At 45.7% G+C, this 22997-nt stretch overlaps 1 protein-coding gene across 5 annotated transcripts in view; it reads right to left on the bottom strand.

Moving 5' to 3' along the window:
* The window catches only part of TPM3 (tropomyosin 3), a 77435-nt gene extending 54926 nt beyond the window's left edge, over positions 1-22509 (bottom strand). For all 5 annotated transcript variants that reach the window (XM_054994844.1, XM_054994835.1, XM_054994893.1 and 2 more), the window contains exons 1-2: positions 22311-22509; positions 7446-7571 (exon numbers count right to left, since the gene is read on the bottom strand). In XM_054994844.1, the coding sequence (XP_054850819.1) occupies positions 7446-7571; positions 22311-22424 (240 nt within the window). In that variant the 5' untranslated portion in view covers positions 22425-22509. The remainder of the gene's footprint in view (positions 1-7445; positions 7572-22310) is intronic.
* Positions 22510-22997: the final 488 nt, after the last annotated feature.

Below are 22997 nucleotides of genomic sequence, written 5' to 3'. Positions count from 1 at the left end.
ACTTGGGCCGTAATACCATTTTCTGCATTGTTCGGCATATCATGCCGAATGCATCTTGTGTTGTTTCAAATATTTGTACCCCTCATCCAACCCTATTGCTTGTTAGATGTCGCATCCTATCGATTGCCTCAGTTTACACTCTGTAATCTCACCTTGAATCTCAGTGAGAAAGGCGGAGTGTAAAAATAGTAAGCGAGGAAATAAATCTAGATCAATTCCCTGCAACATTCCAGGGTATCATGTGGGAACGGGTCTTTACCAAACCCTGAGCTCCTTTAACTAGACACAGCCTTTTATCTGAATTTGATGCCTTATATAGTGATTGGTTGTGTGTGTATTAACTGTACTTTTAACTTTAAATTTCATTTCTGTTGTGAACTGCCCTGAGCCCCCTTGCAGGGAGGGTGGTATGTAAGTGCAATAAAGTGAACTGAACTGTAACGGAGACGTCCAGCATGCAAAGCATCTGTTCTATCTCCAAAACAAACCTTGGCCCCTTCTATTCCATACCGCCTCCTCTGGCTGGCCGTGGCTGTCCAAGGGTTTTCTGGCTGTGCGTGTGGTTGCCAGCCTCCAGGCAGAACCTGGAGATCTCCCAGAATTAAAACTGATCTTCAGTTCTGCTGGAGAAAACGGCCGCTTTGAAGGGTGGACTCTACGCCATTATCTCTTGCAGTGGTTCCTCCCCTCCCCAAACCCCGCCTTCCTTAGGCTCCACCCCCAAATCTCCAGGTATTTTCCAACCCGGAGCCGGCAACCGTACTGCTACCTGAGATCTTTTTAAACCAGAGACTTTTTGAAGGCAGAACAGGTGCTCTGCTGCTGAGCTATGAGCCCTTTACAGAAAAAGAGACCTATACTCTTAAACATTTAGCACAATTTTGTTTACTCCAACAACACTTACTTACTTACACAATACATTATTTACAGGGATTCTATTTACTTAGATGGACACTGGGAATTCTCAGAACAATTCCCAGACATGCAGAAGCCTAATTCAGATCAGGGAGAAGGGGATTAAGTAGGGTTGACCGGTCTTCTTACCCTCCCAGCAGAAGCGGGGAAGACCCAGCACTTACCTTGTGCTTGCGTGATGACGTCACTTCCAGGAAATGACATCATCATGCCAGCTGCAAGAGAGCTCCGCACGGGGCCGATTATTTGAGAATCAGCCCCAAAGGAAGCGCAGGAGCACTCCAATGGCCTGTGAAGTGACATCACTCCCGGAAGTGATGCGGCATCTGCTGGGAGCACACTCGCCACGCGTGTTCCTGGGGTGGCTGCTAGTGGTGGACAATCTCTGGGTGGTCCAAAACCTCCCTCCAGGCAAGCAGTTAAACTGCTAAGAGATTGCCCGCCACCAGCAGGCACCTGGAAGCCCTAGAATTAAGCCACCTTCCTATACCACTTTCTTGACCTGAAATGGTCCCAGGGAGACACTACTTGCTCTATTGGGGGAAACACACAGCCCATTAGGATATGTATGTTTCTTCAGTGGGCCAAACTGTGGCTCCTTGGGGCCTTTTCAGATCAGAAAAACAAGGCAAGGAAGAAGGCTTAAGCTCCTCTCCCTGTGAGCTGTAGCGTTAGAATGGTGGCCCAGTTGCTGGCCTTGCAGACCCAGAAAATGTGCAGCCTTATCACTATCTAGAGAGAGAACTCACTCCCCTGTCTGGCTGTGGCTCAGTGCTAGAGCATCTGCTTGGCATGCAGAAGGTGCCAGGTTCAATCCCCAGCACCTCCAGTTGAAAGGATCAGACAGTTAGTGATGTGAAAAACCTCTGCCTGAGACCCTGGAGAGCTGTTGAAAGTTTAAGATGGACCAAGGGTCTGATTCAGTATATGACAGCTTCCTGTGTGTTCCTATATGTCTATCTGTCCGGGAGCCAGTTTGGTGTGGTTAAGAGCAGCAGGACTCTCATCTGGAGAGCCAGGTTTGATTTCCCATTCCTCCACTTGAAGCTAGCTGAGTGACCTTGGGTCAGTCACAGCTCTTTCAGAGCTCTCTCAGCCCCACCCACCTCACAGGGTGATTGTTGTGGGGATAATAATAACACACTCTGTAAACCACTCTGAGTGGGCGTTAAGTTGTCCTGAACGGCAATATATAAATCAAATATTATTATTGAGAGCCAGTTTGGTGTAGTTTGGTGCTGCTCTTAAGTGACTGACCCAAGGTCACCCAGCTGGCTTCAAGTGCAGAGTCAAACTCGGCCAGTTTGGTGTAGTGGTTAAGAGCGCAGGACTCGAATCTGGAGAGCCAGGTTTGATTCCTCCATTTGAAGCCAGCTGGGTGACCTTGGGTCAGTCACAGCTTCTAGCTCTCTCACCCCACCCGCCTCACAGGGTGATTGTCATGGGGATAATAATAACACACTTTGTAAACCGCTCTGAACATGGCATTAAGTTGTCCTGAAGGGCGGTACATAAATCGAATATTATTATTATTAAAAACCAGCCCCTCTGATAACCACTTTAGCAAGCAAAACACCAATCATATCCCTGAAATGGTTCCTCTCCACTATGCCAATCAATCAAGCAGGCACTGGAAAGGAGGGCGGTTTGGAGGTGGCCAACGCTCAGATGTCCGTCAAATATTTCCGGGTGATAAATCTGTACAGATAATCCCCTCTTAATGCCATGCGGCAGCTGCACCAGGCGCTGACAGCCTCTTGCCATTTGATGGATTGGACAGCCCTCCTGCCAGGAGAAACCCAATGCCACTGTTTTCCTAGAGACCGCTGTCATCAAAACAAGAATTGTTGGCTTGCGGGGGGTGCGTAGCATACCTTTCCCGCCCAAGCCCAGGCATGAGGGGACAACACTGGTTTGGATTCCACTTATGCCAAATGCAGGAGTGTCAATCTCTCTGGGCAGGTTTGAGATTTCTCTTTCTTTCCTAAAGGCACAAGGGACTCCAAGTTTCCTTCGGTAGCAGGTGCTGTGTGTCACCAAGCAGGTTACACGTGAGAGAATTCACCCTGGAGGGATTTCAAAGGAGTTCACCTGCTACAGCAAAAATAAAACAGGAATTCTGTGGCACCTTGAAGGCAACCCAGTTTTTCTCCTAGCACGAAATCCCCAAAACCTTCGTGTCTGCCTTGTCCTTTGGAATGGCGAGACTGGACTTAGGCGTGTATCTGGCTTCTTGTTTCTAAGAACTGACTGAGCCAACAAACCAAATCTTTATCACCAGGGCTTTTTTTCTGGGAAAAGAGGTGGTGGAACTCAGTGGTTTGCCCCCGGAGAAAATGGTCACATGGCTGGTGGCCCCGCCCCCTGATCTCCAGACAGAGGGGAGTTTGGATTGCGGCATGGAGGGCAATCTCAACTCCCCTCTGTCTGGAGATCAGGGGGCGGGGCCACCAGCCATGTGACCATTTTCAAGAGGTTCCGGAACTCCGTTCCCCCACGTTCCCCCTGAAAAAAAGCCCCGTTTATCGCAAAGGGCCAGCCATGTTAACCTGATATAGTAAAATAAAACAACATTTTAGTAACACCCGAAAGACTCATACTGAAATGCTTTTATTTATTTAATAAAACAGAAGTCCAGTGCCACTGGACTTTTGTTTTATTTAACTGAATGTTAGACAGTTAGCCATTCTTTTAGAAACCCTCATGTTAGCCATTCTTTTAAAAACTCTTTGATTGCTAAGTGATTTATAGGTAGTTAAAGACATTGAAGAGACTTCTTGCTATATAGTTTAATCACCCTGACCCTGTTGGCCTGCTGGAAGTCTCACTTTTGGGGCTCAAAACATCATCTTCCATTTAAAAAGGCATTTAAAAAAATTAATACCTGTATGTGACCTCTATATCTCTATATTTGAAGCGAAAATATAAAAGTATTTGTCTTTGGGCAGCAAGTAATTTCCTTACCAACCGTAGTAAACAATAGTGAGAATTTATTTATTATAAATATTTTAATTAATCAATTAATTTAATTAATTAATTAAAATATTTATATCCCTCCTTTCCTCTTGGCTCAAAAGTGTTGCGGAATGCTCCCGTATGTTTAAAAAAGTCCCTGCATGTGGAAAACTAGCTAAGTGACCTGCTCTAAATTTTTCCTGGTGTGTTCATTATTCTCCTGCAAGGAGTTTTGTATAATTCAGCGATGGCATCCTCTACCTACTACCTGAAGTGGAACAGACTGTTCAGGAGAGAGAGGCATCACATTCTGCTGCATGCATAGCCCAGGCCTACCAGGTGTCTGGCTTCTCCATCTTCCCCAGTTCTGCCACTTGTCATAGCTGACTTATGGCAACCCCTGGTGGGGTTTTCATGGCAAGAGACTAACAGGGGTGGTTTGCCATTGCCTGCCTCTGCAACCCTGGGCTTCGTTGGAGGTCTCCCATCCAATTACTAATCAAGGCTGACCCTGCTTAGCTTCTGAGATCTGATAAGGTCAGGCTTGCCTGGGTTATCTAGGTCGGGGAACTACCACATTCTGTCACTGAGCTATCAACTCTCCTAAACTTTCCCATAGATAATTATGTTAGTGCTGACTACCTGGAAAAAAAACAAGAACCAGCTCCCTTGCAACTGATGGAGGCATCCCTGGTTGGTCGCCAGGAAATGCTTCTTTCTCGCCACAGGCGACTGAGCAAGTGAAGATTTACAAGCTAGTGTTCTCTGCTAGCTGGATTAGCCTGCTGGCATTTGTGTGGAAGGTGGAAGTCGCAGAGCAAACTTTTCAAGGGGAAGCCCCATCTAAACATAGTCGGTCAGAGCTGGAACTCCGTTAATATTGCATAAAAGACGATGGCAGTTTAGTGAGTCTTCAGTCACCAGCCCGACCGCAGAGTTTGTTCGAAAAGATAAGGCTATTTTCAGAACAAGAGCACTTCCTTCGCCTTGGCTAGGGCTGCCTGCACTTTCTGCTTTTCTAACCACAGAAGTTAGGGCACAGAAGGGCGTGACCTGCCGTCTCCATCCTAAAAACCAAGTGACCCTAAGACAATGGTTTGCAAATGTTTACCTTCAGGAAACTTTTTTTTTTGCATTAATATGCTGACAACCCTAAATCCCTGGGGGGGGGGGATTTCAAGGACTGGTTGCACTGGGAGGCCCAAGGATCTAGGAAAAACACTGCTGGAATGTTGTTATAAATTCAGCATCCCCTTCTTGAAAAACAGGGAAGGGAAATATGCAACTGCGGGCCAGCCATTATCTCTTAGGCTACCCCCCTCTAGGTTTCCCATTCACCTACCCATGGCAGGCAAATCCCCACCCTCAGCCCCTACCATCGCTCTCAAGAAATAGAGGAGCAGGAGAAAACATGGCCAGAAAATGGCCTCTATAGTGACACTTTAGGAATTTCTGCATGTCTCTGGTCTTTACCATAGAGACTGGGGGGAAATTCCTAGAGTGTCACCTGGAAGTGACATCTTCCCCAAATGCCATAGAGATTGGGGGGAAATTCCTAGAGTGTCACCTGGAAGTGACATCGTCCCCAAACACCACCCCCACAGACGCTCCCCTCAAAATCTCCCAACATTTGCTGAGACAGTGCCAATAACCCTACCTACCTCAAAGGATTGTTGTGTGAGGATAGAACAGGGGAGACGACACGTACACTTTCCCAAGCTCCTTGTAATAAGGAGGAGATACGCAGTTGAAGAATGGAATAGAGAACACTAAGTATGGAGCACATAGAAGTAGCCCATTATGAGGTTATTTGTACAGGGCATCTGCTTTCATATGAGGTCTCAGTTGTACCTGGATGGTGTGAGGGAGACCCCAGAGGGAATTTTTGTCGTAACAAGATAGCAAAGTGCTTAGGTGGAAAAGTAGGCTTTACTTCCTCAGACAGTAGGTTCAATTTTTCCAGGTTCCCCATGTTAATAATTTCCAGTAGGTGAAAGATTATCTTAGCATGCCAAGAGGTGGACCGTTCACCCCGATGAACTAATTGTTTTTTAAAATTTGTGGGCTAAGTGATGGCCCTTAGGTTTCAACCACAGCCTCCAAGAATAAAACCCAAAGTCTTAGGGCTGAAATCTGAGACCTGGTAATCCAACAAGTCTTTTATAACCTTCCAAGGAACATCAGGTTTCTGGCCTTGGAGAACGCCATCATGTGGCCAGCGTGTGACAAAGTCCCCTTACGTAGTAGTTTACTACATCTTGAAGAAAACTAGAAAAGAAAAATGTTTAGAGATCAGGTAACTAGTGATTGAACCCAAGTAGAAGATGCCAGAGTCAGTTGAGGGAGCTGGCTTACTACTATGAGACAATGCGGGTGGCTTGCCTCAGACTCTCAGAGATGCAGTGTACCCAAGAGATGGATATATGGCAGTCTTGACTGAGCCAGGCTGTCCCAAGACTAAGAGAAATACATCTAAGGACCAGTCTAAGGGCCAAGCTACACATGACGAATGACACTTGAATGGCAAGTGTATTTCTCCCTGTTCACTTGCCCTCCACTCAATCCACTTGCCGTTCAAGTGTCATTCGTCATGTGTAGCTTGGCCCTAAGAGAAATAAGACCAGTCTAAGAGACAGTCTAAGAGAAATAAGTCTAAGGGACACATGTCTGAGGTAACACAAGTCTAAAGGCTGGGTCTAAACAAATCTAAGGGCTAAAGGTCACATGTCTAAGGGCCAAGGCCGTTTTCACACGCCCTAACCCTCCAGAAAATCGTGCAAATCTCATGGCATGAAGCATCCTCCTAGCGCGATTTCCCAGCACGATCCCATTTAATGGCACATTTTCTGATGTCATCACACCATTAAAGGGGATCATGCCAGGAAATCACGCTAGGAAGACACTTCATGCTGTGAGTTTACGTGCATGTGCGAAAACGGCCCAAGTCTGTGGGACCAGAAAGGCTAAGTAAGATGAAATTTATTATAGGTCAGATCTAGGGTTGTCAGCTCTCAGTTGGGAAATTCCTGGAGATCTGTGGATGGACCCCCAGGGGAGGGTGGATTTTGGAGGTGAAGGAACTCCGCAAGAATTTGACGACATACAATCTACCCTCCAAAGCTGCCATTTTCTCTAGGGGAACCGATCAATGTGATTTGGAGATCCGTGGTTATTCCAGGATACCTCCACGCCCTACTTGGAAGTTGGCAACTCCAGTTATATCACTCCTATGCTTCTTAGCAGAGCCCATTCAAGAATCATTAAGACTTCACCATTAGCTCTCAACCTTTCCCTTTTATCTCCTTTCCAAGTCCCACCCTCTAGCGCCTAAGACAACAAGAGAACAGAAAGGCATAGCATAGCAGAGGTGGATGGAAGTTCAGCAGAAGGAAGGAAGGGCTCTTGGGCGGGGGCAGAGAAATACTGGGGGCGTTCAAGGGTCTCTAGCAACAGGGTCGCTTGCCCTATACCATATTCACGTGTGAATCTTTAGGGTGAAAATCAGCTTGTAGCAGCATTCCCTCCTAAACAGAGGATGGGCGAACAATGACAAGTGCACCAGCCCTGGTACGTACATCTGCGGCCTTCTTCTCAGCCACCTCAAGCTTCTCCTGTGCGTCTTTGAGGGCCTCCGAATATTTGTCTAATTCGTCCTCCGTCCCCTTCAGTTTCTTCTGCATGGCGGCCAGTTCATCTTCCAGCTGCAAGATGAATGAGACAGAAAGAGAAAGTGGGTCACTGGACAACCACAGCATATAAAACCTGTTCACTTTCTCTCCATACAGTCCTAGGATATATTCTAATATGTAAATCCGCCCTTATTTTCATACCCATTTCCAAGGGAGGCTCTAGAAAGAAGTTGTTCGGCCAGAATTCGCATGCAGATCTTCTGATACTATCAGACTTGGATGCAGGGATTGGAGTGGTAAGTTCATTACAGAAAGTAATTGTTCCATATGTATACTATTTCCTGATCATCCAGATTTGCTAATTCAGCAGCCAGGTCTGGTTCACACCCACTCTAAGTGGACTGTTTACTCCATAGACTCGGTCTCATTTACACTTGTGCTTTGCATTCTTATGTCACACACCACGCCATGGGAAACCTCTGACCTCTCTTTATAACAACACCCCCCTCTTCTCTTTGTATGTTTGGGTATATTTATCTCTGCCAACGGAATGTCAACACTTCACGCATTTGATGAAGTATGTTCTGGCTCAGAAAAGCTAATGGCACAATAAAGAGGCTTGAAGGAGGTATAAGAATCTTTGTTTTGGCTGCAGCAGGCCAACGTGGCTTCCCTTCTGAAATCTGCCCTTCTTTTCATGGGGCTGGATCCAAAGGTGTCGCTCTGAGGGTGGAACAGCTATTGGCTGAGGAGGAGAGAGCAATTCTCACCAATTTCCTTCTCCCATTTTGCCCCCGTGGTGTTCCTAAGGGTCTCTTGTCCCCCCTAGAGAAAAATTTCTGGGGCTCATCTGTGAGCTACAACAGGAAGGGGGCAGGAAGGAGATAAATCCTCCTCTGCCTAGTCCATGTATTTTTATTATTTAAATCTTGCATTTCGTCCGTCTTGCCATTCTTTTTTATATTTTAGACTTAATCAGGGCTCATTTCGAGGGGGAACATGCCGGAACGCAGTTCCGGCAGTTCCCCAAAGAGGTCACATGTCAGGTGGCCCCGCCCACCTGACTCTCAGCCATTTTGGGCCCATTTCAGTCTGGATTGGGGCCGAAATGGCCCAGATCGGGCCTCTGACATGGCAGATCACTCCCCCACTCAGCAGCGGCCCGATCCTGACCGTTTTGGGCCGTTTTCAGTCCTTTTCAGCCCCTTTTTGCCATTGTGGGCCCAATTTCAGCCCTGAATGGCCAGGATTGGGTCCAAAACAGCCAGGATGGGTGATGTCAGGGGGTGTGGCATATGCAAATCAGTTATGCTAATAACACACTTCCAGCAATGTCAAGGGGCGGGGTATGAGCTTTCCTGAGTCACAGCTCACTTCAGATACAGCTAGAATGAGAGCGGGACCACAAGTGACGCCTGACACAGGTTGGACACTAGTCAGCTTCCCTCAAGTTTTGATGGGAAATGTAGGCATCCTGATCTTGCAGCTTGGCTCTCTGACTGCTGTCTGATGGACTTTTCAACTGTCACTTGTCCAACATTCCGCCAAGCTGCCTACATTTCCCATCAAAACTTGAGGGAAGCTGACAAGTGTCCAACCTGTGTCAGGCGTCACTTGTGGTCCCGCTCTCAGTCACATTCTAGCTGTATCTGAAAAAGTGAGCTGTGACTCTTGAAAGATCAAACTCTACCACAAATTTTGTTAGTCTTACAGGTGCTATTGGATTCTTGCTCTTTTCTACAGGTTTATTTAAGTAAGGCAAATTGCCATTTTCATTTTATAATGTTACTTACACATTTTAAGATAAGAATTTAATTTTTCGAAATGGTTTTTAAAAATTCAAACAATTTTTCCTGGTTTAACAATGCAATCCTATACATAGTTACTCCACTTTAAAGCTATTGATTTTCTGCACGGGACTTCATTGTGCATAGCGCGCAAAAAAACACACCAATCCCCAACATCTTGCTTTTTTGGTGTAAAAAAATTGAATTTAACAAGTTTAACATTATTATCTTAAGATTTAACAATCGGGATGGCGGGGGGGGGGGGCTTACTCCATCAACAAGATTTTCCATTCTGAAATCTTTCAGAAACATTTTCCAGGAAATTTTTAAACAAAATGTTTTGTAAGAAATTCATCATCCAGATAAGCTATGTTTCCGTGTTTGAAATTCAAAGTGTCAGGCTTGAATTCTAACATATTGGGAAATTCTAAATTGGTAAAAAAAGAATACATGAGATCTCTAGTATGAAATGACCTGCTAATTGTGAGGTAATATGGTTTTTGAAAAACTTTTTCTTAACACTGAATTTTAAAAATCAAATTCTGAAAGTGTTGGGAATTGGGAGATGGGTTTGAATTCTGCCATTTTGGCAAAGTCGGCTTTGGTGCAAAAATTTCAGTTTCGTTCTAGTTTGGTGATCCTGACCCATAATGTCACTAGTTGCAACTTAGAGTTGCTAACTCCAGGGTGGGAAATTTCTGGAGATTGAGGGTGAAGCTTGGGAAAGGTGGAGTATGGAGATCAGGCAGAACTCAGAAGGGTCTCGTCGTTACCATAGATTCTGCCCTCTGAAGGTACTTTTTTCTCCAGGGGAACTGATCTCTGTTGTCTGGAAATCAGTTGTAATTTTGGAGAACTTCAGGCCTCACTTTACTGCAACTGGCATGGCTAGGGTTGCCAACTCTGAGCTGGGAAATTCCTGGAGACTTTGGGGGCAGAGCCTGAGGAGGGTGGAGACTGGGGAGAGGTGGAACATCGGCAAGGTATAATACAGTCTACCCTCCAAAGCAACCATTTTCTCCAGGGGGACTGATCTATGAAATCTGGAGATCAGCTGTAATTCTGGGAGACCTCCAGGTCCTACCTGGAGGTTGGCAAACCTAGTCCCTGCCTCTGGCAACCCTCCTACCCTTTCACCTCCAGTTCTAAGGATTATTCGTTGCCTATGGACAGTCAGGACAGGGGTACATAACAGACATCAAAGGTAATAATAATATAATAGATTTGAACATCAGGTTGTGGAACGTTTTCTTTTCAGGCTGAAATCGTTAAGCCAGTTTTCAAGGTGGTTGCCATGAAAAGTTGGATCTCAGCTAGCTCAGAGGCTTAGTGCAGGCAGCAAGCCAGGCGCTTCTCCTTGGCCGACACCCTAGCACAGTAAAACACAGCTCACCATCAAATATTACTGGAGTGGAGGGAGAAAACTGGAGACATACAATATTGGACAGTTGTTAAGGTTGCCAACTTTTGTCCTGGCCTCTGCATCCCTGCCTTTAAAAAGCGTCTTCATGTGGAGTCATTAATAGGTGAAAAGGTTCAACTCCCTGATATGAAAAGCTTTACAGACTGATTTCCACAGAACAAAGAGTCTGTCTACACAAGACACCTCGGCTCGTGTTTGTCAAGTGTAGGGAGACACAATGTTAGCCGGGAAACGTAGTTTTAAAAAGAGAGCCGGCAGAGATCGCTCCTCAGAGGGTTTGTTAATTTCATCTTGACCTCCCTGAAGGCTCTATCAATTTCGCCTCTCCAGTCTAAAATTGTGTGGGATCGCAACCAGAGGGCAGCGAGGAATGGAAATGGGCTGCAGCTGCCTTCCAGAGCCAGGCTTGGATCTGAAGAGGTTATAATGGGCTGAAGTTTCCCTTCTGGCATTTCACAGCCCCTTTTGCCCTGCCACCAGCTCTGTCTTTTTAAACTACCCTTCCCGGCTGACATTGCATCTCCTGACATGTATTCTTCATGTCTTGTGTAGAGAGACTGAAAGTTCCATTACGTTTGCCTCTCTCCTTGATCTCCTCTTTCTCCAAGGAGCTTAGGGCCATTGCAAGGTAGTCTAAGAAAGAGTGACTAACTGGCGCCACCCAGTGAGGCTGTGGGGATTTGTACCCAAGTCTCCCTATTCTTTGTCTGAGGGCTCCTTAGAGATCAACAAGATTTTCAGGATGTAAGCTTTCAAGAGACAAAGCTCCAGAAGGGAGGTATCTTCAGCATCTGAAGAAGGGGGCTCTGACTCTCAAAAGCTTATACCCTGAAAATCTTGTTGATCTCTAAGGTGTCACTGGACATCCGGCTGTTCTACTGCAGCAGACCAACACAGCTATCCACCTGAAACTATTCTTTGTCTGACACCCATTGCACAACACTGATGCCTATTAAAAGCACAGGAGCAGGCCAGGGTAGATCTTTTCTGCTCATCTGGCAACTCTAGGAAGAAATCTCATTAAAATCCAAGAAAGCCAGTTCTGAAAGGGGCCGTCCTGGCCCTCTAAGTGATGAGGCCTCGATCTAAGACGCCTCCGTCCCCTCTGAGCACTGTAGATTGACTTGACTTCACCAGGTAAAATCTGGCTTCTGGTGAGTTTGCCACAGCCCTTCCTGACCTCACAAAGGCCCTTTTGAGACCCCCTTCAAAATATTTAAAATCCGTTACATTCTGCTTTTTGCCATTCCAGTTTAAACACGAATCACTGTCCATTGCCTTTGGGCAAAAATGGCTGTAATCTTAAAACATCTCGGACATTCCTTTTTGCAATCTTACCTGGACATGTAAGAACTTAGCCTGTCTTTTATCTTACTTTTACTCTGGGCAACCATACTTTGATCCACAGGACTGTAACACGTTTGCTCTTTTAATCAGCCTGAGAAAAGCAGTCACTTCAACAGTTCTTTGTACTAGTAATGGAACCATTTATTCATGCTGTAACAAAATCAAAAGCTGACGATCCATTAGCCTAGATTTTGTGTGTGTGTGTGTGTGTGTGTGTATAAAGGGGTTGGATTAATGTTTAGAAATCTATAAACTGATTTTGTCAAGGATTGGTTTAATAGCAAGCGTCACCAATATAGTGCCTACGGACACTACAGTGCCCGCCAATACCTTTCCTAGTGTCTGCCAAGTATTTTTAGAAAATGTGCAGGGCCAGGTAAGGCTTTTGCCCAGCTGGATTTCTGAGTGGCTAGTGGAGATTTGATCGGCCGTGCAGATTTTTTAAAATGTTGCTTTGGCAGCAGCTGCCGCCACAACATAAGGATCTTCACTGGTGTGACTGAAGGTAACCTGCAGCGGCCATTTTGTATATGGCTTCACCTCATGCAGCAGCCATTTTGAAGATGGTCTCTCACGACACTGTGCCAGAATTCCAAAGGTATCTGCCAGCACAAAAAGGTTGGGGACCCCTGTTTAACGGAACGTTATTTATCAGGTGAAGCTATTTACGTCTAGGTTGTGAAAAACTTCAAATGCCCTTTTCCACATATTAAGCCTCTGTTAAAGGGAAAGGACATTTTCTCACACATGTTGGTAACTCTAGTGTTAGCCTCCATGTTCAGAAGTAGAATACCTTGAATGCCTGATGATGGAAACAAACAACCAAGAAAGGGCAGTCACCTTCATCTATCCTATTCTGTCACATTTTAATCCCAACAAGGAGCTCACGTAGGAATCAACAACCCTGTGAGGTAGGCTTCTTTACTGAGCAGGGGTTGGAAGCCACTTCTTGCTGGGGTGTTACCTGGAGGCATCTGACTGGTGGCCATTGAAAAACAGGGCACTGAATGGCGCATCGAATTCTATAGGATGGTTTGGTGGTGAAGGTTTTTCCAGGACTCTCATTTTAGGCTGCAAATGTGGGGGGGCAGGAGAGGAGAGTTGCAGACATAAAAGCTTTAAAAAAACCCAAAACTTCCTGTCCATAAAAATGTGTCTGAAAATGATGTTCTACTTTGCCTATTCTCTGATATACTATATTATATGCAAAGAATGTGTACATTAGATTTGTGCGTGTTGTATGTAGAGATGTGCGGTTCAGGATTCTGATTCGGGAAAAATGCCCAAATCGGACCTGATCCGTAAAGATTCGGGATTTCCGAATCGAGGCCAGCATGCCCCGATGGACACCCCTAGTTATATGCTGTCAAGCTGCTTTTGGTGACAATATGAATGAATGACCTCCAAAACGTCCTATCATTAACATCCTTGTTCAGATCTTGCAAACTGGAGGCTGTGGCTTCCTTTATGGAATCAAGCCAACTCATGTTGGCTCTTTCTCTTTTCTTACTGCCTTCCATCTTTTGTCTTTTCCAATAAATCTTGTCTTCTCATGATGTGACCAAAGTACGATAGCCTCAATTTTGTCATTTTTGCTTCTAGGGAGAATTCAGGCTTGATATGATCTAGAATCCACTTATTTGTCTTTTTTGACCATCCATGGTATCCTCATAAAGCTCTCCTCCAGCACTACATTTCAAAATAATAAACTTTCTTCCTGTCAGCTTTCTTCATTTTCCAACTTTCACCTTCATCCATAATAATAAGGAATACCACAGTATGAATGACCTTAATCTTGGACCTTAGTGATACATCTTTCTCTTTAAAGATCTTTTTTAGATGTGGGAGCATTCAAATGAGTGATCTGGAGCGTGAAGTTGTATAGTTAGTGATGGTTTGACTGCTCAATTTGTTGCTGTGTAGTAATGGTTCCTATGTGTCGGCCTGCACATGAGATTCATCTGTGCATTTGTGCGTTAAGGGCATTTCTATACAAATGGCATGGCTAATGGCGGAGTATCCGGGTAAATGCTTTTTCTGTGATTCGCATCCCGGCAGCACAAAATTGCAAGGTGTGTCAACCCACAGAGGTCCTTACACATTTACAAAACTGAAATGGATTAACCAGAACCAGAACAGGCTAGGCAAAAAGAACGTAAGAACTGCCCTGGTTCAGCCCAAAGTCCCTCTTATCCCAAATCCCAGTGCTAATCTGGCTTTTGGAAGATCGTAAACAGGGCAGAAAGTCTATTGTTTGCCCTCACCAGCTGCCATTCAGAAGTGTAGACTGCCTCTGTAAATGGAGGTGCTATTTAGCTACGACGGCTTATAGCAATTGACACATTTATCACTGGTGACCACTTTTCTTTGAATGCCTATTCAGATTTACCAAGCAGGTGGTGTGAAGTTATATTCTGGATTCACCAGTTCACATGATATAATGGATTGGTTTTATACTCCATTTCCCCGCCCTTTTAGGTGTCCAAGGTGACAAAACAAGACTAATAGTAGCTCATCAAAAAGCAGCACACAGCTGTGATAATAGTTTTCTAGAGGTCTACAAAAATTATGCATGGGATGGAGAAAGCTGATAGACTGTTCTCCTTTTCTCATAATCACAGAATGTGGTATACTTTTATGAAACTGATTGGCAGTAGATTCAAGACAGACAAGAGGAAGCGTCTCCTCACACAACGGCTAGTTGGCTTGTGAAAGTCATTGTCACGAAATGTTGGTGCTGGCCACCGGTTTAGATGGATTTTAAAAGGGCATGGCACAAAGGAGGGTGGGTGGGGCCAGAAGAACAGCAAGCAAATAGTAGGGTATCCAGATGGAAATGTGTATGGAGCTTAGTAGCAGAGATGGACACGAACCGGAAAAAACCTGAACCACGTGGTTCATGGCTTGCCAAATTTCACGAACCACAAACCACAAACTTTCATGAACCTGCCCCTGGTTCACGAACTGGTTCATTTGGTTCATGAAAACGTCACATCCAGGTCAGAAAATCATCACTTCCGGGTGAGCAGAAGGTCACTTCCAGGTCAGCAGAAGGTCTGCAGGAAGTCCATCCCCTGTTGCCTAAGAAACTGATTGATTGGCACCAGGCTGTCTGCAGTGACGAACCAAAAAACAAACCAAACGAACCAACCTAAAGTTCGTGGCAGTTAATCAGACATGGGATCTGACGAACCGTGGTTTGCGAACCATGAACCGGTCTGATTTGTGCTTAATTTTGGTTCGTATTTCACTTTATGCCCATCTCTACTTATTAGTAGAGGGGTCCCCAGAAGACTTTTTGCAAAGTCTCTCCCAATACCTCACACTAGAAAGGGCCTTTTTATGGCGCCTCCTCAGCTGTGGAATTCCCACCCCAAATAAATTCACCTGGCAGTATTATTATCATAATTGTTAATAATAATAGCAATAACAGTAACAATGTTTATAGATCCAGAAGAGTTAACCGTGCTAGTCTGTAGTCAGAAAATAGTAAAGAGTCCAGTAGCACCTTTAAGACTAACCAATTTTATTGTAGCATAAGCTTTCGAGAACCACAACTCTCTGACAAAGAGAACCGTGGTTCTCAAAAGCTTATGATACAATAATGTTGGTTAGTCTTAAGGTAACAATGTTGTTGTTGTTGTTATATCTATTTTTCACAGTCTACCAGATGATTGGGGCAGGAATTTTGTCCCTCACCAAATCGGATTTTATCCTAGAATCTAGAAGTCTGTGATGTATGACAGTATATGGCACATTCCAAGTAGTGTGGCTGTTCACAAACGTCCACATGTTATCCTGTCTGTGCCAATATCACCTCAATGTTTAGTTAGTCCTTTTGGAATCGCACCTAGCGCTCCTATCACTACTGAAATAACCATTGTATGTTTCTCCCAGAGACGTTGAACTTCAAATCTTAGATCTTTGTATTTTGTTATCTTTTCATTGTTTGTTATTACCCTTTAGACCTCAAGCTAACTGCATGTCATTCTTTTCCTGGGGCCATCACTGGTTTGGTGTATGGTTGCCAACAAGCCTGGAGAAAAAGTCCTCTCCTCAATAGTAGCTTAATAGAATGTTATTTACATCTGTATCGTGAAAGGCATCAACTGCCCATTTCTCCACATTAATCCTATATTTTTCTCCAGCCATGGTGGTAACCTTAGTTTGGTTGCCAGATGCAGTATGGGACGTTCCATACTCAGAATACAATTTCCAAGTGTATGCGGGGATGAACTGAATTGGGGCCACAGTACACCAAGAGGTTGTCTACACAATAATTTTGAGTTGACATGTGTTCTTCACGTGTTGGGAGAGGCAATGTTAGCCAGGAAGCATAGTTTTAAATGACAGAGCCGTCGGAGATCGCTCTGGAGGGGACATATTCTCTCACAGTCCTCTGCTACCTCTGGCATCTCCCCTTCCAGAGCCTTTGCCCTGCCGAGGCTCAGTTAATTCAAAGTTTTAAGCAGCGAGGGCAGAAAGATAAAAGCTCTGGAAGGAGATACAGTCCAACACACCAGAGGCAGCAGAGGGCTGTGAGAGAATCCATCTCCTCCAGAGTGATCTCTGCCGGCTCTGTCTTTCAAAACTATGCTTCCCGGCGAACATTGCATCTTCCAGCACTTGACAGACATGTGCCCCAGCGTCTTGAGTGGAAAGACTTAGAGAAAGGGCCTTAAGCCTTCTCCCCACATCATTATCCTGACCTGAAATGGCCCCAGGGAGCCACTATTTGCCCCACTAGGGAAATTTAACATTTACTGATGGACTGCACATGTACTGCATCTTTCCCCCACAAAAGTAGGATATTTACCTACTTCATAGAGCCAGTTTGGTGTAGTGGTTAAGAGAGCAGGACTCTAATCTGGAGAGCCAGGTTTGATTCCTCACTCCTCCGCTTGAAGCCAGCTGGGTGACCTTGGGCTAGTCACGGCTCTCTGGAGCTCTCTCAGCCCCACCCACCTCATAGGGTGGGTGGGGCTGAGGGATAATAATGTGGGGATAATAATGGCATACTTTGTAAACCGCTTTGAGTGGGCATTAAGTTGTCCTGAAGGGCGATATATAAATCGAATATTATCAACTATGCAAAAAAATTAGTTTACAATTGGGCAACAGCAAAAGAAAAAGATTTCTAAAACGGGCCTCATGAGGACTGAGCATGCTCTGGGAGGCACCAACTGTTGAGAGCAGCTGAGAGTTCATTAAAAGGAAAAAAAGGGGAGAAATAAATTTAGCCTCTTCAAGCCATAGGAGCTTATAGAATCATGGAGAGGAAGATTTTCGGGGTAAGATTTCCAAATTGCCCCCTCTCCTGCTTCCTTGTTCCACCTTTATCAGAAATTTGCTGCAAAATATTTTGTTACTTGTCCCCAGAACAGTGTAATAACTAGGGCTCATTTCGAGGGGGGACGCGCAGGAACGCAGTTCCCCAAAGAGGTCACATGTCAGGTGGCCCCGCCCACCTGACTCTTGGCCATTTTGGGCCCATTTCACCCTAGATTGGGGCAGAAACAGCCCGGATCAGGCCTCTGACGGGTGGTGGATCACTCTCCCACATAGCAGCAGCCCAATCCTGACCATTTTGGGCCCCTTTTCAGCCATTTTCAGCCCCTTTTTGCCATTTTGGGCCCAATTTCGGCCCTGAATGGCCAAGATTGGGTCCAAAACAGCCAGGATAGGTGATGTCAGGGGGTGTGGCATATGCAAATCAGTTATGCTAATGACACACTTCTGTCGATGTCAAGGGGCATGGCATATGCTAATGAGTTATGATGATGAGTGAGGCTAATGAGTTCCTCCAGCTCTTTTTCTACTAAATGACCCCTGGTAATAACAATAACAACAACAACATTAGATTTATTTACCGCACTTCAGGATGACTCAACACCTACTCAGAGCGGTTTACAGTGTATTATTATTATTATCCCCACAATAAACACCTATGAGGTGGGTGGGGCTGAGAGAGCTCCAGAGAGCTGTGACTAGCCCAAGGTCACCCAGCTGGCTTCAAGTGGAGGAGTGGGGAATCAAACCTGCCTCTCCAGATTACAGTCCTGCACTCTTAACCACTACACCAAACTGGCACTCTCCCATAGTGGTTAGACTGTAAGACTAGAAGCTGCCACTCTGGCATAGAAGCTTGCTGGCTGACCTTAGGTCAGTTACCTACACTCCCAGCTTAACCTACCTCACAGGGGGGTTGTGAGGGTTCAACAGAAGGGAGAACCTTGGAAGACACTTTGGGTCGCCATTGGGGAGAAATTGAATGAATAAAAAATCCTTTGTATGGTCTAATTGTCAATATTTCATATCAATTTGTAAGCTGCCAGAACCATGGTGAAAAGTGTGAGGTAAATTTTCTTTGATGCCTACGTTTTCCCGACTTGAGGATCCAGACCCCCCCCCAGTTTGTGCTGTTTGGGACGGGCTGACCCGAGTTCTTGAATTCTCAGCTCAAAATAATCTGACCCTGTCTAGAAATACAGTATGTCAGGCCTCATATGCCCCCTTCCTGTCCTATTATCAGCTCTTTGGTCACCCTGGAGTCATTCTGAGCACGGCAACACCAGCCTTTCCCTCTTTTGTTTGCCGTGACTTTGTCAGCATCAAGGAATGTGAAATTGGAACCCTTCGGAGAAGGGACCCAACCCCAACGCACATTTTTTTTCCTGCTCTCCCCATCTCTGCCTCTCATCAAATGCACACCCAGGAAGGAGGTGGACTTGGTGGTTTAATGTAAGCCAGAGCTTGCAATCAGAAGCCCCGGGATCAGTTTTCAGTTCTAAGGGCTAGTGCTGGAAGCTGTGAATGAATCATCCGGAGGCCCCCAGAACATGAGAACATTTCATTCTCCATGGCCCCAAGTTCATACTGCGAGTGTGTTATGTGCTGTCAAGTCGCCTTTGACCTGTGGCGACCCTATGAATGAAAGACCTCCGAAACATCCTATCATTAACAGATCCTGCAAACAGGAGGACGTGGCTTCTTTGAGTCAAGCCATCTCATTTTGGGTCTTCCTCTTTTCCTACTGCCTTCCACTTTTCCTAGCATTATTGACTTTTCCAGAGAGTCTTGCCTTCTCGTGATGTGACCAAAGTACGATAGCCTCTGTTTTGTCATTTTAGCTTCTAGGGGGAATTCAGGCTTGATTTGATCTAGTACCCACTTATGCTGGTTCGCACTGTATGCTACAGCTATCCCTGTTGACCAGAAACAGTCCCTGTTTTCTGGATTTTTCTTTTTTTACCTTTCGGGAGGCCTTAGCCATGCTGCAAAAATATATAACATGGCTTTTACCAAAAGGTCCTGGGGACTGCAGTTTGGTGAGGATGCTGAGAACTTTTCGTAAGGGAATCCAAGCACTCTCCCGCCCCCACTATTTCCCAGGGTTCTTGGGAAGGGAAGCTGATCTGCTGTGGCTGTGGAAGAGCCTCTACTTTTCGTACCAAAAGTCCCGATAGACTGGGTCTAATTCATGATAAGGCAGCTTCCTGTGATGTAAAACTAGTTTGCCATATGAAACTGACTCTTGTTAAAATATTGGAAGCCTGAGTGCTGTCATTCTTCAGAGCTGGGCTACTCTCAGGATCTCCAGAAATTAATCTCTCAGTACGGGGTGATCGTGGTAGTGACGGAAACTTCTCGTCTCCATGGTACATGCTCCTTTGTGCGTAGCACATGTTTGTGCATAGCCCAGTAAGTGTTGAATTATGTTTTACATTGTTGCTTCTAAAACAATTGCAGTTATCTTTCATCAAAAGAACAAACATCTCCTTGGCCTTTAAGCCGGGATATGGAACAGAGGCAACACAGCAGGTAGAGAACAAGAGCAGTCACCGTTGCATGGTACGGGGGACTCGGTTTGTGATCCTCAGCGTGAGTTTTTTTAAGCACATTCCACTTTTCATCTGAGAAGCGTTTCAGGTTACGTTGCATGCATTTGGGATTAACGAAAAATCTCTGGAGGAAAATAGAAGACCCTTGCAGTGTGGGTGGAATCTCAAACGCAAAGGCCGTTGCGAAACTCGCAGCTCCAGTGTCCTATCGTGAAACCAAATCTTCCATTTCATTTAATTTAACAACAACAAAAAATGGCCATGCATTCCTGAAAATCGGTTGCTCAGAAAAAGTTATTTCCAGAGCATGCAGTAAGGTCCAAATACTTTTGAAATCTGAAGGAAGCAAAACGGGATTTTTAAAAAAAATTATTTTTGTTTTCTATAAAGCTGCAACATAATCAGATGGAGAAGCACCTTCTGCTTTTCCATATCTCTGGATTGAATGGATAAGAGGTCTGTTGTGGTGATGGAGAATGCCCTCAAGTCATGGCTGACTTATGCCAACCCCAGCTGGGGTTTTCAAGGCAAGAGACTAACAGAGGTTAGTCTGCTATTGCCTGCCTCTGCATAACAACCCTGGTCTTCCTTGGGGGTATCTCATCCAATTACTAACCACGGCTGACCCTGCTTAGCTTCCGAGATCTAAGGAGATCGGACTTGCCTAGCTATCCAGATCAGGGCAAGAGTCCTATATGTGGTCGAATATAGTGTGTCCAGCACTGGGTATAGTGGCCAAATTATGTCTCCCCTGCCCAGTAGCTCTCTGTGCCTTCACTTCCCCCTGCCAGTCCCCATTGTAGATGGCTGGTAGTTGCTAAGAGTATGAATCATCGGCCATTTCCGAATCATCGGCCGTGAAATCGTGCAAAACTCCTGGATAACAGAGTCTTCCTGGTGCGATTTCACACGAGAAGACGGTGTCTTCCGGGTCTTTCGCGTGATGTTCCGCAGGCAGGTAAGACGTGTGGAAAGGGCCAGCATTTCCAAAGCTCTCAATAGTTATTTCCCCCAACAAATTTAAAATTCAAGGCATGCTGCTCTCTTACTCCCCCAAATAGAGTGTGAAAGAGTTTGTACTACTTGCTGCCTTGTTTATTGGAATGGGACATGGCCAAAGCAGTGAATTGCTGCAGGGAAGCAACAGGCAGCCTCCTCTGAGCCCAAGTAATACTACTGCATCACTTTGTAATTAATGGTCACATAACATAATCACACCTGATACAGAGAGGCAACAGCTGTCTCCATCAGAGGATTATTCTAAGGCAACCATCCCAGAACACGTACTCATGCAGAAAGACAACGGGAAGCATCCTTTGAGTTTATTTGGGCTCACAGAAGCCTTTTAATGATATAATTATCTTTTTTTCTTGCAGCACCATAACATTTATCTCATGATACAGCGGTTTGCCTTTGGACATAGTACGGAAATTACTGGTGGTAGGGACGAGGTGCCTAGAAATGACCCAAGTTAACCAAGAACTTAATTTGGAAGCCTGAAGCAACTCATTGTCTCTCTCAAACTGTGGAGATAATCCTATTTCTCCGCTTGCAGTATTGGGGACGATATTGTCCTTCTTGATAGGGCTGTTGTACATATTGTATGTGATGCGCCATCAGTGTTCAAAAAGCGCTATGTAATCCTTGACATTTTCATTGCATGTTCAGTGTTTGTTCTTCATGCATATTATTATCTTGCAGTCTTTAAAACTCCCCTGCAAGGTAGGCAAGCATTATTATTTGCATGATGCAGAAAGGGCTCCGGGGGTGGGGGTCCATGCAGGGCTGCATAGACAGAGGCAAAATTTTCGCTAATTTTCGTAACATACTTCATCAAGCCAACTGCACGGATCTCAGTGGACACGTGCCAGGACTGCAAGGCAAAAAAATTGGCACACACCAGCAATTTGTATCCCTACTGGAGAAACTGATAACTCTGAATTTGGTACAAGGTGTGGGAGAATGGAGGGAATGGAGAACAAGTTGGAACCCCCTAACTAAAATTTCCTTCTCCGGGATTTGTAAGTCCTCAAGGTTTCAGCAAGCAGATTTCTTCTCCCCCCTCCAAAAAAACCTCACTCAACTCCCACTACAGTTTGTGCCTCCTGAAACATGCCCAGCCCTCAGATGGCTGTGTCATTGTTTCTTTCTTTCTCCCTCCTTGGTTACAAACTCATTTTTTCCTGCATACCTAGAGACTCCCCTGAATATACAAGTAACTTCGACCTTGTCTATGGACAGGCTCATTTTCCTTTTCTTATGATCACGGGAGGGCAGTGGGTGGAGGGTGGGGCCACTTTACTGTCCAAAGGACGGGTGACCAAAGAGAATGAAAATGGACCCTTAGCCTGGTACCCTCTCTTGCCACCCCCTTGCTCCCCCAGGCTCAGCCCATCGGCCCACTGTTCCCTACCTGCTTGCTCCTCTCCTCGGCTTGCTTCTGCTCAGCCTCGGCCTGCTCTGCTCGGTCCAGGGCGTTCTCCTTGTCCAGCTTGAGCATCTGCATCTTCTTCTTAATGGCCTCCATGGTGGCGATGGGTGCGAGAGACCAGACTAAGGATAACGGTCTGTGCAGGGCACAGGAGACCTGGAGCTGCTTGGAGGAATGTGCGACGTTCTCTCTGCCTCGCCGATCTTTATAGTGCCCCCTCTTGCCAGCTGGCTCAGGGGCTTTGCCTTTCTTGGGCCATGCGGGGGGGGGGGGGAGAGCATCCCACCTCCCTCTGCTCCCGAAATGTCTCCCTCTTTGGGGACCCATTGTCCCACCAGCAGCCTGAGGGTGTGGAAGATGTTTGCTTAATGACTTCAGGGCTCTGGCCATATTTGGGCTCCCCGGGGGACAGCTGGGAGCCACTTATAGAAACCTCAGGCAAGGGAAGGTGGCCAGGGATGGAGGGGGCTGCTTTGTTCCAGCAAAGAGCTGCCTGCCCTCCCCTCCCTTCGCAGACCGTCAGGTGGATTAAGCCAGTTGGTTCTGTTAACACATGCCCAGCCGGTCCTGCCCCGGGGGACCAGCGAGAGTGAAATAGATCTTGGTCCAGAGCTCACGGCTGGAAATTAGGACTCCTGGGTTCTGTCGCTGGCCCTGGAGTGGTTTTTA

This window comes from Eublepharis macularius, chromosome 1, assembly GCF_028583425.1.
Source record: "Eublepharis macularius isolate TG4126 chromosome 1, MPM_Emac_v1.0, whole genome shotgun sequence".
Lineage (NCBI taxonomy): Eukaryota > Metazoa > Chordata > Lepidosauria > Squamata > Eublepharidae > Eublepharis > Eublepharis macularius.
This window is presented reverse-complemented; position numbering and strand designations above follow the sequence as displayed.